This window comes from Mytilus galloprovincialis, chromosome 8, assembly GCF_965363235.1.
Source record: "Mytilus galloprovincialis chromosome 8, xbMytGall1.hap1.1, whole genome shotgun sequence".
Lineage (NCBI taxonomy): Eukaryota > Metazoa > Mollusca > Bivalvia > Mytilida > Mytilidae > Mytilus > Mytilus galloprovincialis.
Genome location: NC_134845.1, coordinates 68728880 through 68755012, shown reverse-complemented (window position 1 = coordinate 68755012; position 26133 = coordinate 68728880). Strand labels below are relative to the sequence as shown.

The following is a 26133-nucleotide window of genomic DNA, read 5'->3' as shown; positions in this document are numbered from 1 at the left end:
AAACAATAGTTTTAAGTTGAATCAATGCAGACAAGAACATTAACTGATGCTCATTAGCTAGTAGATACATTTGTCTTTTAAAATACAACTGATCGTAATGGTGCTATGTGGATAAATTTATCGGTTTTTCAAGACCAAAATTGGCAGCGCGTCATTCCTACAATGGCTTCCATTTCTACGATTGTGAAATAACTGGCGTAATTGGGTAGATAATTTTGACGAAGTAGAATCCTGACTGTGTCTATTTATAAAATTATTGCAATTTAAATATTCCTCAGACTGACAATTAGTTTTTAATTTCCCATAAAGACAAAGTTTGGATGAGGAATCCAATTTTGAAAGTTAATTTAAAGTAGTTTTTTCATATTCCTCTGAAACACACTTTTAAATATTACATTTTAACACGTTTTTTGATTGTTTGAAAGGTACATTAATATGAGAGTAATTTTCTTGGTTCATTTTCATATCTTTAAAAAAATTATCTGCAAATGAGTATCAAGAATAAATTCCTGCGGAATGTAAATTAATGTTTGTTTGTAAAGATTCTTTAACCAGGGGATTAATATCATTACAGTTTATTCTATAAAAATATATATGTATCTACGAAAGTTACTAAGTCAGAGAGAGGTTGTGTTTTCTCGATACATTTCTACACTAAGTTACTTGATTGTTAATCATTTTACATTTTGAAACTGACAATCGAAAGTTAATCTAAATTATGCGTCACTTGGTCATCATATACCCCACTGTTGATCTCTCAAAGTACAGGATCAGCTAACACTTCAGAAGTACCCGATTCACCCTTGATTTTCGGTGGCGTTCGGGTTGTGCTTTTTTTTCTTTCTTGTGTTTTGTGTACTGTTGTTTGTCTCTTTGTCTATTTTTCGTACTTTGCCATGGTTTTAGTTTCGACTAATAAGTTTAAAAATCCCTTAAATATATATCGACTCTCGCTCGCAAAGGTATATGTCTTTCAATTCAATACGTATCCTCCATAAAGCTGTGGACCAGGACATGCGAACAGATGTTATTCCCTTATGAGGATCTGAATGGGAATTGCTGAACAGATGTTATTCCCTTATGAGGATCTGAATGGGAATTGCTGAACAGATGTTATTCCCTTATGAGGATCTGAATGGGAATTGCTGAACAGATGTTATTCCCTTATGAGGATCTGAATGGGAATTGCTGAACAGATGTTATTCCCTTATGAGAATCTGAATGGGAATTGCTGAACAGATGTTATTCCCTTATGAGGATCTGAATGGGAATTGCTGAACAGATGTTATTCCCTTATGAGGATCTGAATGGGAATTGCTGAACAGATGTTATTCCCTTATGAGGATCTGAATGGGAATTGCTGAACAGATGTTATTCCCTTATGAGAATCTGAATGGGAATTGCTGAACAGATGTTATTCCCTTATGAGGATCTGAATGGGAATTGCTGAACAGATGTTATTCCCTTATGAGGATCTGAATGGGAATTGCTGAACAGATGTTATTCCCTTATGAGAATCTGAATGGGAATTGCTGAACAGATGTTATTCCCTTATGAGGATCTGAATGGGAATTGCTGAACAGATGTTATTCCCTTATGAGGATCTGAATGGGAATTGCTGAACAGATGTTATTCCCTTATGAGGATCTGAATGGGAATTGCTGAACAGAAAATAATGAGAATAAAATAAGGAAAACAAACAATGGCTCAAAAAGTAAACAAAACAGAAATGAAGAACACCCCTCTGCCAAGTTACCAGTATATAAATAACACATAGCTGAGAGGATGATATAGCAGATTGTAACCATTTTTTCTCTTATCGCTAAGGCGAGCACCATTGTTTACTTATGAAAGTGTAAATATTAATACTATATTTTTATTTTCTACCCCTAAAACTAAATTTGAGAACGACGGAATGTAAGATCATATGTGTTGCTTCCTCGTCTGTTTTCATAAGCTGGACAAATATTTACGACCGCACTATGAAATTAAGTGAAGACATGACTGGTATATATATACAAAATCACAAACACGCACACAAGGCGGCTGCCGTTACATATTTCTCAATGTTACTTGTCGATGTTGCTGTCTCATTGGCTAAGAGCCAACATCTTCCTATATCCACACAACTGAGTATTAACGAAATATTTCAACAAACGTATATTCCAAGATCTTCCTAGCTAGCAAAATATATTTACAATACTAATCATATTTCAGAGTTGCAAAATATAAAACCTTATCCATTATCGTTCAGGATTAAGAAATCAATTGGAATACAATTATTCATAAATATCGTATGTGATGTTCCTTGAAAAAAAATGTGATGATGGTACCGTTGATCGTCATATCCGTCAAGAACTGGTGAGGTATTGCCGTTATTGTTGAACCATTACTAAAAAGAGATAAACAAAATTATAGTATGTTTAATGAAAATAATGACAAGTTCATTATTCTGATCTTCATGAAAAATCGGCAAAAAAGTGAAAGATCAGCACTAAAAGCAGTGGCGGATCCAGAGGGGGTTTCCGGGGGTTGGAATCCCCCTTTTTTTGGCTGCTCAATGCATTTGAATAATGACACATAGTTGGAACCCCCCCCCTTTTGTCCTGGGTTGGGACAACCCCCCCCCCCCCTTTGGCAATAGATATTTCTATGTTTCCATATCTACCTGATACTGAAAAACTCTTAGTTAGTTTTACTTGTATATATATGAGTATATATATATATATATATATATATGAGTCTAAAAGATTGTGTAACAATACCGATAAATAGATGGGAAACAAAACACTAAAAAGTGTTGAATATCATCGCACAAAGATGGAAAAACTGAACAGATGATATAAATTATACAATAATTGCAGATATTTCGGCTCAACAAATGGCCTTCTTCGGTGCAAAAGTTTTAACAATACTGATATATAATGTATAAGGTGTAAACATAGATCAGTAATAATACAGGTAAGTTTTGGTCGATTGATTTTAATCCAAAATCCTGAATATAATAATATAAACACTAGACTGTAAATTTAATTATTTCTTTCTATTGATTCCGTCTGGGTGGAGGACACCCAGTGTTTTTATCCAAAACTTCTCCCGATTCTCTTTTTGCATATTTTGCCATGGCAAATGTTTTCCATCTATTTATCGGTATTGTTACACAATCTTTTGTACTCATATAATTTTTCCTGTTTGTGTAGTATTGTCAATTTTGATGATCCAATACCTATTAAGTTTACTGGTTGGTAGATTCTTATAGAGATATATTTGTGTGTTCAACTCAGTTATTTTATTGTTGTTGTTACTTTTGTTTATGTCCCAAGTATAATTAATAGTTATCCCATAAGGACGCGGTATGTCAGTGTAAGATCATCCCGATGGCCGGAGGCCAGAGGGTGATCTTACACTGATACACCAAGTCCGAATGGGATAACTATTTTACATCCCAGCTGTTTTAGATTAGACGAAAACCCATTTACAATTCATCAAATCTAGTTTAGAACGCCACACAAGCATTATAATATACTTTATATATTACTATATGATGTATACCCTTTATGACCCCCGAACACGATGAGTAGATATCAAACAATGTCAACTCGCCCCACTGGCCAATCGGCCCACACTATATCGCCACTTTATAAAAAAATCGCCCCACTCTTGTTTACCGACTCCCCCAACTTTTGAAAAAAGTGTAAAAATCAAATTTAACAATCAGTCTGACAACTCACTTATTAACGAAAAGGGTTTAAACCCCACTGAATAAAGGTCTGCCAACTCGCCCCCACTTATAAAACTTATCTTGCTTCCTTTAACTATGTTAAATTACTGATAGTTCGTATCTAGTCGTCCTGGTGTAGTGGTATGTGTCGTGGCTTGGTATGCTAAAGGTCTTGAGTTCGAATCCCAGTATATACACTGGATTTTTTTCTACGTGAATTTAGATAGATAGTCTTTTCCGTACAATTAGTTATAAGTTTTATAACATGTATGTTACAGAACAAAGGAAAGCATGCATAACAAAGAAACTCAAACTGGGGTGATCCGGCTCAGATCACTCCTGTTAGAACAAAGGAGCTGGGATGTAATGTTACTTATATGACAAATAAAGATTATTATATAAGCAGGATACGATCTATAAATGTGTCAACATGCATTCCCCTTAAAAGAAAAAAAAGTTACAATTGTGAGCGACACAGGATTTAAAGAGCCTCTAGTTTTTTAAAGGTTATATTTATTCGCATAATGAGTTTACCTTTCTAAATTTGGAAGCAATATTTAATCCACTAGACTGTCCACTTGTCATTCCACAACAGCAGATACAACTGCATGCAATAACAAGACTGCCAAACAAAGCTACACCAACCAGAACAGGGACATACCTATAAAACATAGATTGAATTAATTGTGCTCGATTTGTATACCTTGGACCATTGCTCAAACAATCAGAACAGAGACGTACCTATAAATCATAGATTGAATTAATTGTGAATGCTTTATATACCGCCGATCGTAGCTTCAACAATCAGAACAGGGACAAACATGAATTAAATTGTAAGTTTTATTTATAGCCAGTCACAACTTCGCCAATCAGAATCTATATGTAACTATAAAACAAGGGACGGTTCATATCGCCGCCCTCGACTACGCTAATCAGGGCTTATATGACGTTCCTACAAAACAAGGTTTGCATCAAAGTGTACAGTTTTATATCGCCAATCAGGACTTGCATGTAAATCAATTCAATTCAATGTTTTATTAAAGTCTCATCTCTCAACAAGTACAATCAATCTATACATTGTAAAATAACACTAAATAAAATGAGAGCCATTCTATACAGAATTATAAGAGACTAGTAAAATGCATATAGATATAATACACAATATGAAATAAAATACTATTTACAATATATAAAATTTCTACGTCTTTTTAAAAGCAAATGACAGGTTTTGGCACACACACGTATTATATTTACATCTGAGAATAAAAACACTAACTTTTGATTATCATCTTAAGTATTAAAGTTATCATTAAAAGTTTCAGCAACATAATATAAATGGTTTCTAAAATCGTAATAAAGAGGACATCTTAATAAAAAATGCGCTTCATCTTCAATAAAAACGTCACATATATGGCACACTCTATTTTCTAAAACAATATTTTGATATCTCCCTGTTTCAAGTCTTAGGGGAGCAACACCACATCTAAATTTGGCGAAAGCACTTCTGTGACTGAAGGGTAAAGCTATTTTGCAGTATTCCTCCGGTTCAAAATGTTCCTTAAACAGTCTGTAAGTTCGTAGCTTATTGCCACCTCTGCCCGATATAGATTGATCTAAATGTAAAACAGCATGCCAATTATCGACATGTTTTTCGTGTAATTTTGACATTAATTTTTTTATAACATAGTTAGTGTCCATATTTTCCGGACACGATAAATGATTTAAATTTAGTTCACAGAAGGTTTTCTTTACTAAAAAAATTCCAGTTTATAACACACTTATGCTTTAATAATACTCATACTATTAGCCCACTTGTGAACTTTTGCATTTAACCGATTTGAGCTCATGTTATTTAATCTACACCACAAACGAATAATACTTTTCCACTGCTTATCAAAAATAGGTGTTATACCTAAGTCTCCAGTAACTGCAGCATTTGGTGCATATTTTCCTACTCCGAGAAAAAAATCTACAAGCCCTATTATGTATGGAGTTAATACAAGAATATGTTTTTACACCCCATATACCTGCTCCATATTCTATTAAGGACAAACCAAACTTTCATATAATTTTACAAATACATCGAAACAAACACCACCTAAAAGTTTACACTTGGCTATCACCAACCCTAAAGCTCTATTTGCAGAAGATGCAACGACTTTTGCAGTAACATTATGCACAGGCACTTGTCTCAGAAAAAAATTTCCTATATTATAATAAGGTATATAGGATTTTTTTTTCTGAGACAAGTGCCTGTGATATTATGGTCTAAATGCTCGTTTAAAACGAGGCCAAGATAAGTATAATTACTAGAAAACTTAATAGTATGACCATTGCAATTAAATGAACATTCAAAACAAGGGATGAATCAAAGTGTATGGTTTGATATTACTAATCAGGACCTGATCAGGACTTAGACGTATCTATGAAACAAGGAATAGATCAAAGTGTACGTTTTTATATCGATAATCACAACTCCGCCATCAGGATTTGGACGTACATGTACATATGTACTTACACGTATGCTGCCCAACACGTAACTTTATTTTCTTACACATGTACTATCCGTCATTTACACACGCACTCAATATATGTATGTATGAACTTACACATGAGCTGACCACCACTTGCTGCAGAATTCTTCCCTATGGTCAGATAAAGCTCTTTTCGACTCATCTTCACAGCACATGTAGTCACGATAAATGGTATCATAACAACAGTAGCTGGGACACCATTTAGCATCGATTTTTCTACCACTTCGAACTGTGTATTCTTTGCAACATTCGTCACCAGATACTCCGGTAACTGTATAGAAAATTGTTTTAGTATTTAATTCCAAAAGAGATGCATTATGGGTCCAAAAGAATGTCATTATGATGCAAATTGTCACTGAACGTTAAATAAGCAATTATTAATCAATCTTAATGAAAATCATGTTTCAAATTTGATGCAGTATCAATAAGAGAAAGTGGAGAAATAAACGCATTTTGTAGAGTGTTCCGAATAGGAAACATTGTGAAGCCTTGTTGACCACAGTGAAGGATCCAAAACGTGGTGGGTGACAGTCCGATGGTTGTTACACCACCTTATTTACGACCAACGCTTTAGAATGGCGACATATGGTTGGAAACACCCGCTTTTTTTATCCTGGCTAGGCGCCCCTTAAAAAATGGCGGAATCCGCCACTGGACCGTAATCCGTTTTCTCAAATTAATAACAATTTTAAGCCAACCCGGCTGTCCCCCATAATGTTCGTTGCACATTCAGGACATTAACAATTAATTTGATATACATGCATCGTTATGAATTGACCAACTGTTTCAGATTTGTGAAAAGGAGGCTGTATAACATAAAGTGCGTTCACAATAAACTTACCACATAAGATCAGCATAACATATGTACATCGAATACAGAAAAATATACTGCTCGTCATATTTCAATTGATATTTGATCCTGGTGACAACAGTTCAGAATTGTGTTAAAGATTCACAAAACAAATGATCAATTCAAGTTCACTCAAAGTTATTAAGTATTAAAGTAAGTAATTTTTATTTAAAATAAAGACTATCATCAAATGACAATTACAAATATCGAAAATAAGGAAAAATAAGTCCACAAATCCATATTTTCAGGAAATATTTGAAATTTGAACCTCAGTTTACTCAAAAAGTAGCACATGAAGATATATCTTTTGTAGCAGGAACAATTCTGCTGGAGATTCGGGAATACCAGAGGTAATTCTAGTTTGTGAACTAAATTATACGGAAACGACTGATGCCAAATGTGATGCGCTATAATATATCTAAGCAAATGAAAACCAAAAACTGAAAACAATATATAATTTAATCAGCAAAGTACAACTTTTATTTTGATATGCCAAAAGTAAGTAGAAATGGAGCATTCATTGACTTCAAATTACGCGTCCTAAGGAGGCATGTAGCTGATTCACTAACCTAAACGATGGTCGGAAAGCTTGGCTTTCCTTGGTTGGACTGAAAGTCAGTCCTCAGAGGATTCAACATAATAATCTAAACCAAGTTATATAAAATATATATTTTTCTAACAGAAGGTAATCAAGGGTTTTGCGACGGTGCAAATATTAAACTTTACAATATAAGGGACGACATCAAAAGGTCGAGGTAGGATAAAAAACTTAAATCAAATAGTTTGGGCGTGGGGGGTTAAAAATCTGCAAGTTTTGTATATCTAAAATCGATTTTAACATATATTCCTATTGGTAAATCAATTTTTCCCAAATTAAGTTAAGAGGGGAGAGGGGGGAAGGGGGGGGGGGGTCAGTGAAAAAACTATGTGAATTAAGTCCCTAAATAAATATCTTAAACCAAGGAATTCAAACATCTAAAGCTATGCAATTTAACAAATATGTACTGAATAAGCTTCATCTAAATCATCAAATAAAGAAATATGAAATTTAAAGTTTTAAACAAGAGAAATAATAATGACATAGTAATCATAACTGCCACACTTTTATCACATACATGTATTTGATTTAATCAGGTAAAAATAGCCTACATGGAAATTCACATAGACGGTCAAGGTCATTACATTATAGCCCTCGCTTGTAGGGTCATTATATATTTAAATAGTATCTGTTTCCGAAGAAACAATGGACGATTGTCTGCATTACCTTTAATCTTTTAAGTGTTAATTTAAAGCTGACCTTGACAAAACATGATCTATTAACTAGCCAGAGTCAATCATTCGATCCAACTGCGAGGACGAATTAACAAGAATTGGAGACAAACCAACAATGGTATTTTCAAACTTGGAATAGTGTTAATAGTTTCGCTTGTGAGCCTTCAAGTTATCATTCCAATTAGTCTAAAAAACTTAATCGAAATTGGTCGTACACATTAGAAGAGATTAGGAATGGGACAATCTGAATTGGGTCATTTTGTGACGATCATGTGCATAATTATTGAGTCAATGGCTCTATATTTATAAAATAGAAATAAGAAGATGTGGTATGAGTGCCAATGAGACAGCTCTCTATTCAAGTCACAATTTATAAAAGTACACCATTATAAGTCAAAGTACAGTCTTCAACCCAGAGCCTTGGCTCACACCGCACAGCAAGCTATACAGGGCCCCAAAAATTACTAGTGAAAAACACAATAATAATCTTTATAAAAAACGATAAACGAGAAACGCATATGAACCACATCATTAAACTGCAAGTACTGAACATCAGATTCCTGACTTAGGACAGGTGCAAACAATTGCAGCAGGTTTAAACGTTTAAATGGTACCAAACCTTCACCCTTCAGGGATGATTCCACTATATAGTTTAGGGCCGCTTTTGTTATTGCTTTTCTGAATATGACACTCATTATGGGCCAGTTCAATTTGAAATCCATTTGAGGCAAGGTAAATTTATAAAGATGACCTGTTGAAAAAAATACCAAATGAATGATTTTTTTCAGTGGTGTATATGGCAAGCCGTTTTGCTATTTAATTTAACTTTAAGATATCTTAAAGATATATTGTATAGTTTATAAGATACTATATAAAATACCTTATAGATTATATAAGATATCTTATAAAGTTTATGAAGTTTACTATTTTCAAAATAATTTTATAAAATATAAGAGATATCTTATAAATTATATAGCACATCTTATAAATTATATAAGATATATCCTATTATAAACTATATGAGATATCTTATAAACTATATAAGATATCTTATAAACTATATAAGATATTTTATAAACAATATAAGATATCTTATAAACTATATATCACTTGACAGCTATTGGATTGAGACCAGGGAAGTTATGGTGATCATATCTCTGAGAATCATATATATATATATCATAATCAGTAGCCCATCCATAATTATTCAAAATATTACAACTTCTTAAATCAGTCATGTCAGTGTAGATGTTTAAAACTTAATATACATTTTCCGGTTTTACAGGAAAATGATATTATTTCGTCTTAGATTTTATGCATAAAAATTCCCAATTTGATGTTCAAGGGACCCATTTGAAAACACCTGGAATCATCCCTGCCCTTATCTGAAACAACAGAGAAACATCAAGACATAGAAAGACACACTATAAATATCTGTTGTTTCATAGACAACGACGGATATGTTCCAATCGTCCTTATCACAATGCCGTCCTCCATCGAATGAGGTCTATCGAATTAACATCACAATGCCGTCCTCCATCGAATGAGGTCTATCGAAATAACATCACAATGCCGTCCTCCATCGAATGAGGTCTATCGAATTAACACCAGTTTGTACTTTCATGAGCAGCACGACGAGTGCCACATGTGGAGCAATACCTGCTTATACTTCCGAAGAAACCGAGATAACCCCAAGTTTTTGGTGGGTTCTTGCTCAGTCACTACTTTTGTGTCAAACTCCGTACAGTGATCGTTTCTGATCGAAACTAATTTCCTTTACTCCATTTCTGTAGAGTAGTTTACGGATCAGAGCTGGAACTGCCGGAGAGTTGCTTTGGTGTGGCTTTTTATCTTTTTTTTTAAGCCATGGCTTTGTCAGTCTATTTTTGTCTCCTTTTATAAAATGCTGTTAGCGACACTGAAATCTGCATCTTACAATTATTTATCAACAAAAATGTGTGCCCAGTACACGGATGCCCCATCCGCACTATCATTTTTTCTTTGTTTAGTGGACAGTGAAAATGGGGTTAAATCAGGGTTGGCAAAGTATTACCCGCCCGGGAATTCCCGGTATTTCCCACTGGGCTGGGCAATACTCATAAAACCCGGGTTTTTGCCAACCCTGGGTTAAATGTCTAAATTGGAATTAGAACTAGAGAGATCGCGGAACAAGGAACATGTGTACTAAGTTTCAAGTTGATTGGACTTCAACTTCATCAAAAACTACCTTGAAAAAAAAACTTTAACCTGAAGTGGGACAGACGGACAAACGAACGAACGGACGGACAAACGAACGAACGGACGGACGCACAGACCAGAAAACATATGGGGCATAAAAATGAGGAGCTTTGTTATATTTGCTGTTATGAGACATTTATCCACAGTGACCAACGGACAAGGATGTTAACAACTATGAGCAAAACCCACACATACCGTAAGTCACCATTTATAATATGCCTTCTTCTTAGACAACTAAACCATCTGCACAGGTTTAAAATGTAAAAAACTAGAGGCTCTCAAGAGCCTGTATCGCTCACCTGACTCTACTCTTGGGTTTTTAAAATCTTATAAAAAAAAGATAAAATTTGGATACAAAGTAACAACACTTGGCCACCACCTCATTAGGAAAGGAGTCATTGTATGGATTTCCCATAGGGTCCTATGTTAAACTAAGTCCCCCGCTGGCGGCCATATTAGATGATGGATCGGCTACAAAGGTGCAACACTTGGTCGTCACCTCATAAGGAACATTCATACTATGTTTGGTTTCATTCCATTCAGTGGTTCTCTAAAAGAAGTCATTTGTATGCATTTCCCATAGGGTCCTATGTTAAACTAAGTCCCCCCCCCCCCCCCTGGCGGCCATCTTGGATGATGGATCGGCTACAAAGTAACAACACTTGTTCAGCACCTCATAAGGAACATTCATACCATGTTTGGTTTCATTCCATTCATTGGTTCTCTAGAAGAAGTTCAAAATGTAAAATGTTAACGACGACGGACGACATGATGTGATGAGAAAAGCTCACTTGGCCCTTTGGGACAGGTGAGCTAAAAAATAATATTCATTTCCCTGTTTCTAAAATCTTAATTATCTACGGACATGTAATGTTTTTGGATTTGTTTGTCGTTCGGTTGATAAATTATTGACTTGCACATGTATACCATATTATCTTCTCATATACTTGTGAAAATGAGACTAATTTTAAGAATGTTAAGATCGAACCGACATGTAAGCCGTGAAAGGAAGCTATAAGTCTGGTATATTAGAAAATGTTTTATTGTCTATGAACATTATGTATGTCAAACAAACAAAAGAAATATCAAGTGAACAGATGACCCACTTAAAAGAAATGAAAATTATACAATGTATCGTCCTTCGAATATGAAAAAAAATAAATAAAAAGCTTTTAAATTCTGATCAAAGCTATTTATATACAAGTTTTTAAACCTATAAGCTAAGTGTTTATTACAATCATTTGAATCAGTAAAACAACAAACCAATATTCAGAAGAAAATGCTACATATTCTCTTTTATGTCATTATTTTTCAAAGCTCATTCAGATCCTCATCAAAGCGTTATCAAAACATTTTAACTTCTAGTCAAAGTATCATAATAACATATAGACGCTTAATATATAATTACACATACTAAATTAATTATCACCAAAAAAAATGCTTAACAATTAAAGTAGTCTCTAAACCTTTATGTACACCACGTTTAATAAAAACATTGAAATCTTATTCATTTACACTGTATAGCCTATTGAATCGGGTTGTGTAGTCTGTAAATTGATTGGCGGCTTTTTTACCCAGCCACATGAAGTCGTTTCTAACAAAAACAACAATTTTGAGTAAACTTAAGGATTTCCATCTTGCTCATAAGAAGTAATGCCATTTTCAAACGCAGTGTATATTAAAAGATGCACATTTAATTGGTGTGAAATTATTTCAAAAATGCTATCTACAATGATCATTTAGATAATGAAAATGACTAAATATTCTAAAAAATTCACACCCACACACTCACATGACTATTATGCTGAAACTACAAGTATAAAAAGAAAACATAAAACAAAATTCAAGGGGCTAGGCAAATGTGTCCCATGTACTAATTATAGAATGTATTTAGTACAAACTCCTCTAAGATGTTATAATCAAGAGATAAGCCATCAAATAACTTATTGACATCTTTGTCACATACCTTATGCAGCAAGTTTGTCAAACACATTAGAATGGTCAAGGCTTTTTGAGTTTTAGAGGTATTGCTAGTATATAAGAGTATATTTAGACAAGGAAGGGGTTGAATTGATATGTTTCCTCAACATACTTGTATAGTAAAAAAGGTATGACCATTTCCGTTTTAGTTTGCCTGGAAAGAAATTTTTTTTAGTAACTTTTATCACCGAACAGAAAATTTTATATATTGATAAAGTTATCTTGAACAACAAAAATAAAAGAATCGTTGGGGGTTGGGGCAGGATATTTGTACATATAACTATACTTTATATATTTTTTTTTTTGGGGGGGGGGGGCGGGGGGAATGAGAATACATGAAACTTTAATAATTTTTAAAATATCAACTTAATATGTACTGCCCCTAAGCAAGATTAATAAGTTACATTCATAGACATTTATAGAAGTTTTCACTATTTTCATTCTAAAGTATGATGGAAATGTAACTAAATGTTCTTTCGTAATCTTACAGGTACATTTGCATTGATATATGAATTATAACAATCCTTATTTGAAACAAGCTGTTTTCGTTGGTCATTTGTTGCACTGAAAGGACGGTTTTCATTGGTTATACCCTGCGCGGTAGGGATCACCATGTGTTGACATCTGTTGCTGTTGTTGTTGTACCATTACGGTTGGTCCTGAAAATAGTGAAATAAACACGGTCAAGTTTCCTATCCCTGTGATAACTTTGCTTCATTTAAAAGGTTGAACGAATTCCCTATGAAGTACATTTTGTATGAAGCGCCATTTTTAAAATGTGCGCACGGTCAACGCTTTTACAAAACTATGAAGTTACAAAAAGAAGCATTCAATACTTATAATTACATTTTTTTAGCTAGAATCAGGGAAACACGATTTTTATCAATTTTCAATTTTAATTTACCTGTGCACTTTATAGTGGAACCTCGTGTCAAAAGACTCGATCATCATTTATTGTGTAATGAGTTGATTGAGGAATAACGCGAAATTGCAGTGTATCCAATCAGAATAACGTACAATGTATTGTACATTGTTGTAATGAAACATACATCTAATGTAATTATTCTCATATATATTTAATATCGAAAACTTTCAAGAAAAGAAACCAAAACTAAATATTATTAATTTAATATGACTACAGATAAAAAAAAACTAATATAAAACATGTTATGGCCGGAAGTTGGAATATCGGGTAATTTTCATTTATTAAATTAAGTAAAAAAAAAATCGATTAACGTCCACTGACGAACCACCGCCTAAATTCACAAAAGAGATGATTTCAGCTTTCCAATTGTGAACTTTCCATTTCTTAGTAGCAACATTCCAGCAGCACCTGCATATGGGGTATATGTATCCCAATTGATACGATATTCCCGTGCTTGCATTTCCTATCATGATTTTCTTGATAGAGGGTTGCTGCTCACAAGGAAGCTATTAAACCAAGAGTTCCAAATGGTGAAGTTGAAATCATCCCTTCGTAAATTTTACGGACGCAATCACGAGTTGGTTGACCGTTATGGAATAAACGTTTCACAAATGATATCGGGTATGTTCCTTACGTCGTAACTACAATCCCCTTCCCTTTCATGAATGTGACCTACCGAATTAAGACTATTTACGGATTTGTTATCACATAAGCCACACGACGGGTGCCACATGTGGAGCAGGATCTGCTTACCCTTCCGGAGCACCTGAGATCACCCCTAGTTTTTTGGTACGGTTCGTGATGTTTATTCTTTAGTTTTCTATGTTGTGTAATGTGTGCTGTTGTTTGTTTGTCTTTTTCATTTTTAGCCATGGCGTTGTCAGTTTGTTTTAGATTTTTATAAGTTTGACTGGGCCTATGGTATCTTTCGTTCCTCTTTTTCAGCTGTTTATTCGTTTTATTCAAAAGTAAGCAAAAGTGTCTATCTTTAAATATAGTTGTTCAAACTTATTGTACCGCGTTAAACCTATTCTAAATTGAACTGAAATTACTTCTTAATTAAAAGATCCCTTCAATAATTCGTGATTTCATTTTCAAAATAAATGTTGCCATGTGAATATTACTTAACATTGCATTCCTTTTGTTTAAAATATTAACAGTACCTGATGCTCCTTGATGCTGTACGATCACGCCAGGACTTCGTCGTCTGCAACATCCGCAGCAGCAGCAACAACAACAACCCGTGATCAAAAGCAGGAACGCTACACCAATCAAGATAGGAACATATCTATAAATAGTTTGAAAATTAATTTATACAAAAATAACAACAGAACGTACACCAATCAGGATAGAAACGTATCTAACAAGGATGTGTCCATAGTACACGGATGCCTCGCTCGGACTAATGTTCAGTGGACCAAGAAATTGGGGTAAACACTCTAATTTGGCATTAAAATTAGAAAGATCATATCACAAGGAACATGTGTTCTTAGTTTCAAGTTGATTGGACTTCAACTTCATCAAAAACTACTTTGACCAAAGACTATAACTAATAACTAACCTGAAACGGGATAGGCGGACGGACGAACGGACGGACAAACGGACGGACGCACATACCGAAAATTATAGTCGCCATAAATGGGGCATAAAAATAGTATATCACTACAGACAAACCAACAGGAAGTACACGGATACTATGGGTGCATATTCTGCTGTCTGTACGTCTGTTGATAATTTTATTTCGCTATTCCGTCTGTAGTAAACAAATACGATGGTCTCTCCGTTGTAAACATTGCACTTTTACACGTGACTAACTTAATAAGTTATACATACCTGAGTGATAAAATCGTTTCGATAAAATTGAGAATGGAAATGGGGAATGTGTCAAAGAGACAACAACCCGACCATAGAACAGACAAATACCTACCATGCAATTAAAAGGAAGTTTCACGAATCAACTTTTAATTCTGCATTAACAAATAATTTACTTTTTAATAAAAAAAATGTACGTTCTCAAGTGCATTATTGCAATAATTTAACTTTGGATGTAAATCGTTAATGGAATTTAGAATAAAATGATAAAAAGTTACTGAAATATTTCTTCTGTCTATGAATGAAATACATAAAAAATGTGGTGCACACTGAATAACCCGCGTAATTAGTCATTCCTTGAATGAAGGAACATTGTCCATCATCAATTTTTTTACAGGTATTATATAGTCTCATTTTTTTTTTTTTTTTTCTTTTTCTAAATTATTATCACTGACTCGAAATTGTATAATAAGTTGTCTATTCTTAAACTAAATAGAAAACTTCAATTTTTTTTACTGTTCAAAGTCTACTATCATGGTTATATTTATATAGGATTGACAGTGAATTAACATGCATACGTCAAGTAATTTAGACTTTGTTATCTTTAGTTTTTGTATTTTTCATTGTTTTTCAAAAACATTGTTTTAAAAAATTTCCTTGTATGAAACCGTCAAACGGGTTTATCTTTTGAAAAAATATATCCGTGTTTTCGTGTCCTGTAATATTTGTTTATAAAATTATCTAATTCTTCAAATATTTTAAAGCCCAATGGTTTATAAAAATCAACAAATACCTTTCTTATCTTAATGATCTATCAATGTAGCGTTATATGCTTCCTGTCCAATTTTGTATTTATTCTACAAAACTACAATATAATTTGAACTTTGATAAAAGAGTTAAGGGGGCTCGCGGGTCTAAATAATGTTTTGTATTTAATAAAAGATTTCTCTATATTTTTCTATAAATGAACTTTATCTTACAGTAATTAGAAACATAAAATAAAATAATGGGGTCACCGTTCATTTGCGCTCACAATCTGCCTTCGAATGAAACATACATTTTTGTAAAAGTGCTTTTTTATGTTGAACTAATAGGAGAAATAAAGGTAATATTGAAATGAAAAAAAAGAAATTTATTACAGAAATCGCTAAAATTTTACAATAGTTTAGTTTAAGAACAGCTTTTTTGGATAATAAAACATATAGGTCACCGATGAGTTAAAAAAGATGTTTCAATTTTAATGCCAAAAAATGGCATTTTTCCACCAAAGGGAGATAATTTGGATTTTTTTTTAATGATATATATACATTTTAAAGTCATCTAAGGCCAACACGAATTGATTTTTTTAATGATTTTTGTACCATATGACAAAGTAACAATTTCTAAAAAGGTAATAGATAAAATTTGTAATGAAAAATAAATGTTTATTTTTTTCTGAAATTTTTATACCCTCGAGCCTCCTTAAAACAGGAAATTCTGCTTTTACTCGGAATCTCTTGCCCATGTTACATTATACATCTAGCTTGTTCATTAAAAGTTTCAGAATAATCTTTGCACCCTAAAGTGCCATGTTTACCACCTGATAAAAAATAATGGAATTTAAGTAGATAAACTTAAATTCAGTTATCGCTGGGGCCACTGACGGTTTGTGTTTCATGTTTTTAGATTTATCTAACATGAGTGACGTTATATTTTGTGAAGTAATTTAGTCCTTTTTAGGAATTTCATCGCAGCAAGCAAGCTGTTTAAATTCCGTAAGCAGGAAAATTCAAAACCCGCCCTCCCACTCCTTTTTTTTTGTAAGAGATACTGCTCTTTTGTATTGATTTTCAGGTTTGTGTCGGTGACAGTGGGTATACAGATTTGACTGATAGTGTCAACTTGTTCGCGATTGAGAAAAGTGACTTTTATCTATCTGTCTGTCTGTCTGTCTGTCTGTCTGTCTGTCTTATCTATCCCATCCCCTCCCCTCCCGTCCCGTCCCGTCCCGTCCCGTCCCGTCCCGTCCATATTCATGCGACCTTCAATTTTACTCTTAGCTGGAGATGGGTTTCGCATGTGTTCAGTCATTTCAAAGGAAAGAATGTGAACATTGGAAAGTGACACAATGGAGCCACTCAGAAGAACAATTTCGTTGACCGATTCTACACACACACAAACATTCTTTTAAAAGTAAAACGATGATTTACATGTTTTTTTAAACTTTATCAATGACATGAAATCAAACAGACCTATAAAAAACATTGTTATGCACGTGTTTTTCTGTCTGTCTATTAATATCTATAATATGCATGGATTCATTATTATTCATTGGATACCATTTTTTGTGGATTTCGTTGTTATAACAATGGCATGGTTTTCTACAAAATTAAACGTTAAACGAATGACAAATTTTATTTGCACATAAGTACATGTAAGGACTTTAGTTTTCTTGTTTGCATGGATTTTCCAACCCTCATTCTGGGTTAAAAGTTTGGCCCCAATACTAAAGAAAAGTATGCTTTTCCTCCAATTTAAGCTCTATAAAATTCCCAATAGACATCATCACAAGATTGTGTTGGTGTCATTTCAACCAAAAGGACAAAATACCTTTTTACCAAAAGATATTTTTTTACGTTTTGTTACTTTCGATATTTTTAGTCCACACTCCTACACACGAAGGTGGAGCCAGACAGTGCATTAACAACGTCTAAGATGAAATTTAGAGTACTGGTTTTCACTCTTCATTATCATTTTCGCGGGCCATGTGTAAATTTCCAACAAATCTATGGCTTCCATGAATTATTTCTGAACTATCAAACTCCCCGTGTCTTCTATAATACTTACACATGAGCGGCCCACCACTGGATACAGAAACTGTCCCTCATGTCGTCTGATGCCTGTATCATAGAGTTGTCACAACATGTGTAGGTTAGTCCAATAGTCCTGGGATCATGGCAGCAGAAGTCTGAGCACCATTGTGGAGGGTGAGTGTCCCCAGTAATGTCCGTGTAAGATCTACAGCATTCACCGGCAGATACATCACACACTGTCATAAAAAAATATTGTGATAAATTAAAATCTAAGAGTATATGTTTTTTATGGATAAAGAGAGACTGCATGCTGGTTGCCGAACAGGGCCAGTCGAGACGATTTTTTGTATGATTTATGGGATAACAGTATTTCAAACTCTAAAAAAATACTGCATTATCATACTTCATGCTTTGACTTTAATTATTGGGTAGATATTTTACTATCGGGGGGGGGGGGGGGTGATTGTTGCATGATGCCGCCCTTTTTTTGCGGATCAAACAAAAATCGATAAAAAATAAGACAATAAACTAATTTTTAAAAAAATGTTCAAGTTCTAAGTTTTAATGACTGTCAACGTGATAAAAGAAGAAATTGTCAGATGATACGAATGCACCCATTCAAGCTTTGCAATGTTTCAACTCTACAACGTTTTAAATAATTTGAACTGTCCACGTTCGAACACTTTCTTTGTTTTGTGATTGTTGTGTATGAGCATGCGCGGATCCAGCCATTTTAAAAGGGGGGTTCCCAACCCAGAGTAAAGGGGTCTAACTATATGCTCCCATTCAAATGCATTGATTGGCCAAAAAAAAACCCGGAACACCACCCCCCCCCCCCCCCCCCTGATGAGTTCCATAAAATTTGGATGTGGCCAACTTTTAAGTTAGCCTGAGTGTGGAAACGAAAATGGGAAAGAAAGACTCACGGATGGACGAAAACTCAAGGGTAACACTAAATGCCCCCTTTGCCTATGATGGTGAGGCATTTTATAAACAAAATACATCTTGATTCAACTTCTGTTGTAACTTTTCTAATGATTTACGTTACGTAACCTTGTATGCTTCGTCTCCGTTGACATGACAATCTATTCTAACCCTCTCAGCTATGTGTTAATGATGGTGTTTAAAAGCTGATTTAACTGAACTAAACGTGTGCATCAATAAATAGTTGTCGTGATAACATAATTATGACAACATTTAATGTAAAGAATTTGATATATTTAACATGTTTAGGATGCAACGATTATATGTGTACCTCATGCGTAATTTGTACTATAAAATTCAATTTGATGATTGAATGTATTGACCATCATTTTTTTAACCAAGCTGTTGCATGTGGTTGGTGTAGTTGGAGTGAGCTCATACAGTGAGAAGAATGGTACTCCTCTTCTGTTATGTGTGCATTTCTCTATATCTAATATATATATATAGTATCAGACACAGTCAAATGCTGTAGATTTTATAGGTAAATTTTCATATCAGACATGCACGTCAGACGACAAAACATGTTCTATATATAGACTACATTTATACAATGCACATTATGCTATGCTCTAGTTTTAACTAAGAATAAAGTTTGTAATATAATTCCTCGATAATAGTCAAGTTTGCGTATACAACCCACATAATGATTTCCACTTTTTTTGCACCAAGCTTCCCATGTTTTCAAATAAAAGGTAAACAAAGTTAATCGTCCAATCATGCATGTGTTTTTCTTTACAAAATCTTACATTTTTTTAGTCTATATATAATTAAAACAATGATAAACATGTTAACATACTTACCATATAAACTTATCACAACACAAACGAAGACAATATTAAAATGCATCCTTTACGCTATCAATTTCAAATCTAAACTGACACTGACGAACAGTTGTGCGGTATCTCTTTGTGTAAATGAGAGAAAGGGGCGTGTCTTATTTTACGACGCATTTTCAGAAAATCAAGAAAAGATAAAATTTGAAGGATTGAACCTAGTTTTAAAATGGGATAAGTACAGTAATTTGGATTTCCTTTTCTCGATTATGACCATTATGCTGGTCATTTTTATCATTTTTATCTCTTAATAAGTGATCACTCAGTAAAGTCGCTGATAGCGGTTTCCGTCGCAGTGGCTAATTGAGTTCAATGATTTTTGAGAAATATACAGATGTCTACGTCATATATAGTATACCGTGCATTTATAATAAACGTGTAGCGTAGTGACCGATAATAATTAAAATTAAGAAACAATTTATAACGATTATTACCCTGTATTTAAAATAACCGATTCCTTGTACACGTATCATGATCTATCATGTTCTCTATATTCCTCGACAGGACTAAGGTGCATACGTGGTTTGATTGCCACTCGGGTGTAACACTTCAAACCTTTTATTCATAGGGATTCTGCTGGGGTTTTGCCCCCCCCCCCCCCCCATCTTTTTCATATAATTTCTAGTAATAAAAATGTATGTACATACATTTTCATGTATTGCGTAGGTCACGGGTGTTATTCGGTTTATCGAGAGAAATGATCGTGAAAGGAATATCTAACGGCGGTCAAGTATTGAGCGACGATCGTGAAAGTTCTGGTAACGGATCGTGAAAGACATTTAATGTACATTCTAGTTCAGAATCTTTGAAAAAATCGCTTAATTTTCAAAACGCGGAAAAAATCCGAACAAAAAAATATGTCTGTCAAAATGGTTTAACTGTGAAAGAAGATAAAGAAAATATGAAGTACTTTTTGAAAAAACACAAAAGGCGCAATGCGTGTCTATGAAATTAATTACAAATAACACGCTTTTTGTACCTATAATGGTCATATTTCAGAATATCATGATATATTTGAAATTTGTTCTTTGGTGTATCTGATAGCACAGTAAAATTAAAGTATGTTCTTCCCTTAAAAGCGTTAATTTGTTTATGAAAACCTTGAATTTGTTGAATTTCCATCAAACTTGATCGTGAAAGATCAGGCAACGTATTATTTTGATCGTGAAAGAAAATGCGTGACCAGACTTAATACTAGTAATCAGAAATCAGTATTTCTTTTACCATTTGATAAACCTGCAACTGGTTGAAGCCTGTAACTATTTTGATAAGGATGAACATTAAAGCTATTATTTTTTGTTTCTATTCAACACTTTACCTCGAAAGTTAAAAATAAACAACAACTAAAAACGTGTCTAAATAAGTGTGAAAGATTCAGCTCTGTGAATCGGTCTAGTGCAATTCAGGCAGACCGACACTATTTAGCCAATAATAAGAATATGCAACGTTTAAACAAAAATGTTATTCATCAAACAAAAAATTACAGCAAAAACGGCATCTTTCATGTGTAATTTGAGATTGAACGATAACCAACATTTTGTGCAACAGTACTTTCTTAAGTTCTTTATATACAACGCAGATGTGGATTGCTTTAACTATATACTACAGACTGTAGAATACCAGATCGCAAATGCTGTAATGTCTGCTTTACTTATGATAGTATATTTGTTTAACGTCTATAATATCAAGGGTTTTACTAGAAGTGTCAAATGCGCTTAAGATTGTCATTGGTTCATAAAAAGAGGTCAAGGTCAGATGAACCATGCCATACAGATCTCTACAAATATCCCGTACACCAAATAAATGTGTTCCGATCCTTACAGTGCCTTAGAAACTGACAAATGTAAAAGTTATGCTTGGCCAATTAATTCGGAACATAAGGTCAAAAGTATATGAACCCTGATCGACAGCCAGACATAGACATCTTACTATCATTCAATATATCAAATATAAATGACATCACCATTGTCATATATATATGAAACATGCAGGTAGACATGTATACCATACACGAAATACCTTGGCGCTATAGCATTCAGGTATATATCCAAAAGGACAAACAACATAAAACCAACATTGCCGAATGATGCATGATAATGAGTTCGATGTTAGTTGAAACCTTGCAGAAGTCGAAAATGTACACCTTACAATCATAACAACAACACTGGATTGTTTTTTCGGCGTTTTGTCACCCATTGTCTTTTATTATTGCCGTATTGTTATTTCTTTTTCTTTTCATTTTCTGAAAATATTAATACTTTGAAATGCTTAAACCTATTGAGGATGTTGACCTATCTAGCTTTTCTCAATATCATTAACAAATATTAATTATCATATAATTGAAGAATAATTTGAACGTCTTCGTAGCATCAGATCTTTCACGATCCTTTTCACGATCTTCAAAAATGCGGTACGTCATCTTTCACGATCCGAAAAATCAATTTTGTGTAAATAGTTCTTTATTTACCAAGTTTCAGATTATATTTATACAAAATAACTATGAGAACCATTTGATTAATTCAAATAGAATGCCCTTACTCGGATACAAGTAGTTTATCTAGTCGAATTTGTGAAAAAATCGTGTTTGTTTACATTTTTTATGTCATTGAAATGTCGAGAAGCAATCTGCCTTTTGTTGTTTTGTAAAAACTATGTACTTTTGAAATGGGATATTTTCACATACTGATCATAATGTTAAACCATTTTGACAGACAGTTTTATTTTGTCGTAAATTTGTCTGTGTAATTAATTAAATTAGAATATTTACTGATCTTTCATATGTCCTCTCGATTAAATGTCTTTCACGATCCGTTACCAGAACTTTCACGATCGTCTCTCAATACTTGACCGCCGTTAGATATTCTTTCACGATCATTTCTCTCGATAAACCGAATGACACCGTTGTAGGTGGACAGTGGTGGATCCAGAGGTGGGTTTCGGGAGTTGGAAGGCCCCCTTTTGTTTGACGGTCAATGCATTTGAATGGGGACATATGGTTGGACGCCCTCCCCTCCCTTCACACTTTTTTAAAATAGCTTGGTCTACCTCTGGTGAAAATGAAAACCTTTCCAGTATCGGTTTGGTTTCGTGTGGTGTGTTGAAAAAGTAAAAATACCAAAGTGTCAAAAGAGGAAAACTTTTGTGGATGAAAACACCGCCGGGAACACCAGGAAAGATAACAGACGAAGAAGAATAAGCATATTATATGAACTTTTTTAAACTATTGTACCATATATTTCTGATGGATTTTCCCACCTTTCCACATATTTTCAAGCTGGAAAATGTGACCTATTCCATGGGCACGTGCTTTCACCTGTGAGATTGCCAATGTTACAACAATATCATACTTTCCTTTAAAATTCAGACTTGTGAAAATGTAATTATAAGAATTGAATGCTTCTTTTTGTAACTTCATAGGGTTCTAAAATTGTTGACAGTGCTCACATTTTTAGAATGAAGTGCTTCCGCCCTTCATACAAAATGTACTTCGATCAACGTGTTTACACCACAATGAAGTTACAAAAAGAAGCATTCAATTTTTAAATAAAATACAATTGTACTGGACAAAAAAGACCCTTTATCGGTAGATTTATCTCTTCCATATTTTGGCAATCCATCCATTTAAATAATGTATATGTTGTTATGATATTGTAATTATTATGTTTATTTATGTTGGCCTAATTTGTGTTGTATGGCCTGATAGTTGTTTACCAAATAATCTTATAATTGTGCAGTTTAGGAATCACTGGAACAATCACAGAATGATTGGAACTTTCTAGAATGATCCTTATAAAAGATGCGTAATTTAAACTTCTACGTTATTCCAGAAACTTCCGTTGTAACTTTCCAGGATTTTCCACAATGTTCCATTATAGAGTGTTCTAGAATTTTCCATTGACAACACTATATATACAGACACTAAAGTTAAACTCTCATAATTAAACTTGGACATAGACATTGATAGACATTAGTATTCACAGCATTTGGATTGACACTTTTATTCTACAAACAACATCATACTGGATTGTGACATTAGTAGTGAACGTAATATTCAAATTGGATTCCGAAAGATTTCCGGATACAGATAAAGATAACAGATTGGACTCATATTTTGACAGTTAAGTTAACAGTAATATTTGTGTAATACCTTTTGTAAACTTTTGTATATTAAATATTGTTAAATTTTACTATTGATTTGTGTCTTTTGTTGGCTACAATTTAAAGGCGATTTCTGGCCGTAACAGAAATTGGGGGGTCGTCCGGGAGACTGAAAATATATCATTCAAAATTTTTTCAATATTTTTATTATAACTAGCCAACAAAATTCTACAAAATGGCATTTGATGCCGGTAAATTTTTGAAAACGCCAGACCTGGAGAGTTTTGATAATTTAAAGAAAGACGAATTAGTGTTGCTTGCTAAACATCTGCAGTTAAATTTTAAAGTATCTATGAGAAAACAAATTATAAAAAATTTGGTTATAGACAAATTAGTTGACGCAGAAATTTTAGGTGAAGAGGCTCTTGAACTTAAGGTCGAAAATGTAGATGCCTTTAAATTAAAACAGCTTGAATTAGAACATGAATTTAAATTAAAACAAGCAGAACTGGAAATGAAGGAAAGGTTGGAAATAGAGAGAAAAGAAAAAGAAGATGAATTTAAATTAAAAGAACTGGAAATGAAGGAGAGGGAGAAAATAAAAGAAGATGAATTAAAATTAAAAGAACTTGAAATGAGAGAAAGGCTAGAGATGGAAAAACTGAAAATTGAAATGGTCAAAGAAGAAAGCAACACTAAAGTCCAGTCGAAATCAGATTATTTTGATGCAGCAAAAAATATACGTTTGGTTCCAAAATTTTGTGAAAAAACAGTCGATAAATATTTTCCACAGTTTGAGAAAATTGCTAATAATTTGAAATGGCCAAAGCCATATTGGACTACAATGCTACAAAGTGTTTTTGAAGGAAAGGCCGCTGAAATATACTCTGCACTTCCATCAGAAAAAAGTTCCGATTATGACACCGTGAAACAGGAAATTTTGAAAGCCTATGAGCTAGTACCAGAAGCATATAGACAGAAATTTAGATCTTATAAAAAGTTTGATTCGCAAACCTATGTGGAATTTGCTCGGGAAAAAGAAGATCTATTTGATAAATGGCTTACTTCAAAGAAAACAAAAAACAATTTTGATCAACTAAGACAATTGATGTTATTAGAAGAGTTTAAACAATGTGTTCATTCAGAATTAAAAACACATTTAGACGACAAAACTGTTGAGTCAATACATGATGCGGCTGTAATTTCAGATAATTATACTCTTTCACATAAAAGAAGTTTCAAGAGTCAAAATGTTAATACTTCCAGTGGAAATTACAAAAATCAAAGCACTGAGCGTACTGATAGTAAGCCTGTTCCACAGAATAAGAGTCAGTCCAGTTATAATATGTCTAGTCCAAAATTTGATACTTTTGAGAAGAAGTCACTGACTTGTGCTTATTGTAAGAAGATTGGTCACCTGATGGCTGATTGTTTTAGACTCCAGAAGAAGAATGAACGAGATAATAAGCCGAAGACCAGTGCTTGTACGACACCTTATATTACCAGTACATTGGAATGTCCTGCGAGTCAGGCTTTTAAGTCCAGTTTTTGTGATTACATGGAGGAATACAAACCCTTTATGTCTGATGGGTTTGTTTCTATTGTTGATGATACCACTCTTCAGCCTATTAAGATTTTACGGGACACTGGAGCTTCTCAGTCTTTATTGTTAGAAGGTGTGTTGCCTTTGTCCGAGAAGACTTCTGTTGGTGCCTCCGTTTTGTTACAAGGTGTAGAGTTAGGTTGTATAGATGTTCCTCTCCATCGTATTTATCTGAAGTCAGATTTGATAACTGGACCAGTTGTTGTAGGTGTTCGTCCTAATCTCCCTGTTGAGGGTGTTACCTTATTGCTAGGAAATGATCTAGCTAGGAACAAAGTGGTTGCTGAACCAATTGTTACCAGTGAACCGGTGGTGGATGTTAAATCACCTGAAGATGATGCTGAATTGTATCCAGCTTGTGTTGTTACTAGGGCGATGGCTAGAAAACAACAAAATGAGAATTTGCAAGAAGACAAGTTTGATTACATGGACCTTTCTGACACTTTTATAGCTGATATTGAAGATCCTGGTAACTCAGAAAAGGCTATTAT

General features: G+C 33.8%; 2 protein-coding genes across 2 annotated transcripts; both read right to left on the bottom strand.

Annotated features, from left to right (window-relative positions):
* Positions 1 to 1858: 1858 nt before the first annotated feature.
* On the bottom strand, positions 1859 to 7185 carry LOC143042448 (uncharacterized). Its single transcript, XM_076214739.1, has 4 exons — positions 7097 to 7185; positions 6331 to 6526; positions 4256 to 4382; positions 1859 to 2392 (listed from the first exon to the last, which is right to left on the bottom strand). The coding sequence occupies exons 1-4, from the start codon at positions 7152 to 7154 to the stop codon at positions 2390 to 2392; spliced, it is 384 nt and encodes a 127-aa protein (XP_076070854.1). The 5' UTR covers positions 7155 to 7185; the 3' UTR covers positions 1859 to 2389.
* A 5719-nt stretch (positions 7186 to 12904) lies between these two features.
* Positions 12905 to 20063, bottom strand: LOC143042447 (uncharacterized). Its single transcript, XM_076214738.1, has 4 exons — positions 19909 to 20063; positions 18159 to 18360; positions 14684 to 14808; positions 12905 to 13254 (listed from the first exon to the last, which is right to left on the bottom strand). The coding sequence occupies exons 1-4, from the start codon at positions 19952 to 19954 to the stop codon at positions 13175 to 13177; spliced, it is 453 nt and encodes a 150-aa protein (XP_076070853.1). The 5' UTR covers positions 19955 to 20063; the 3' UTR covers positions 12905 to 13174.
* Between the last annotated feature and the right edge of the window lie 6070 nt (positions 20064 to 26133).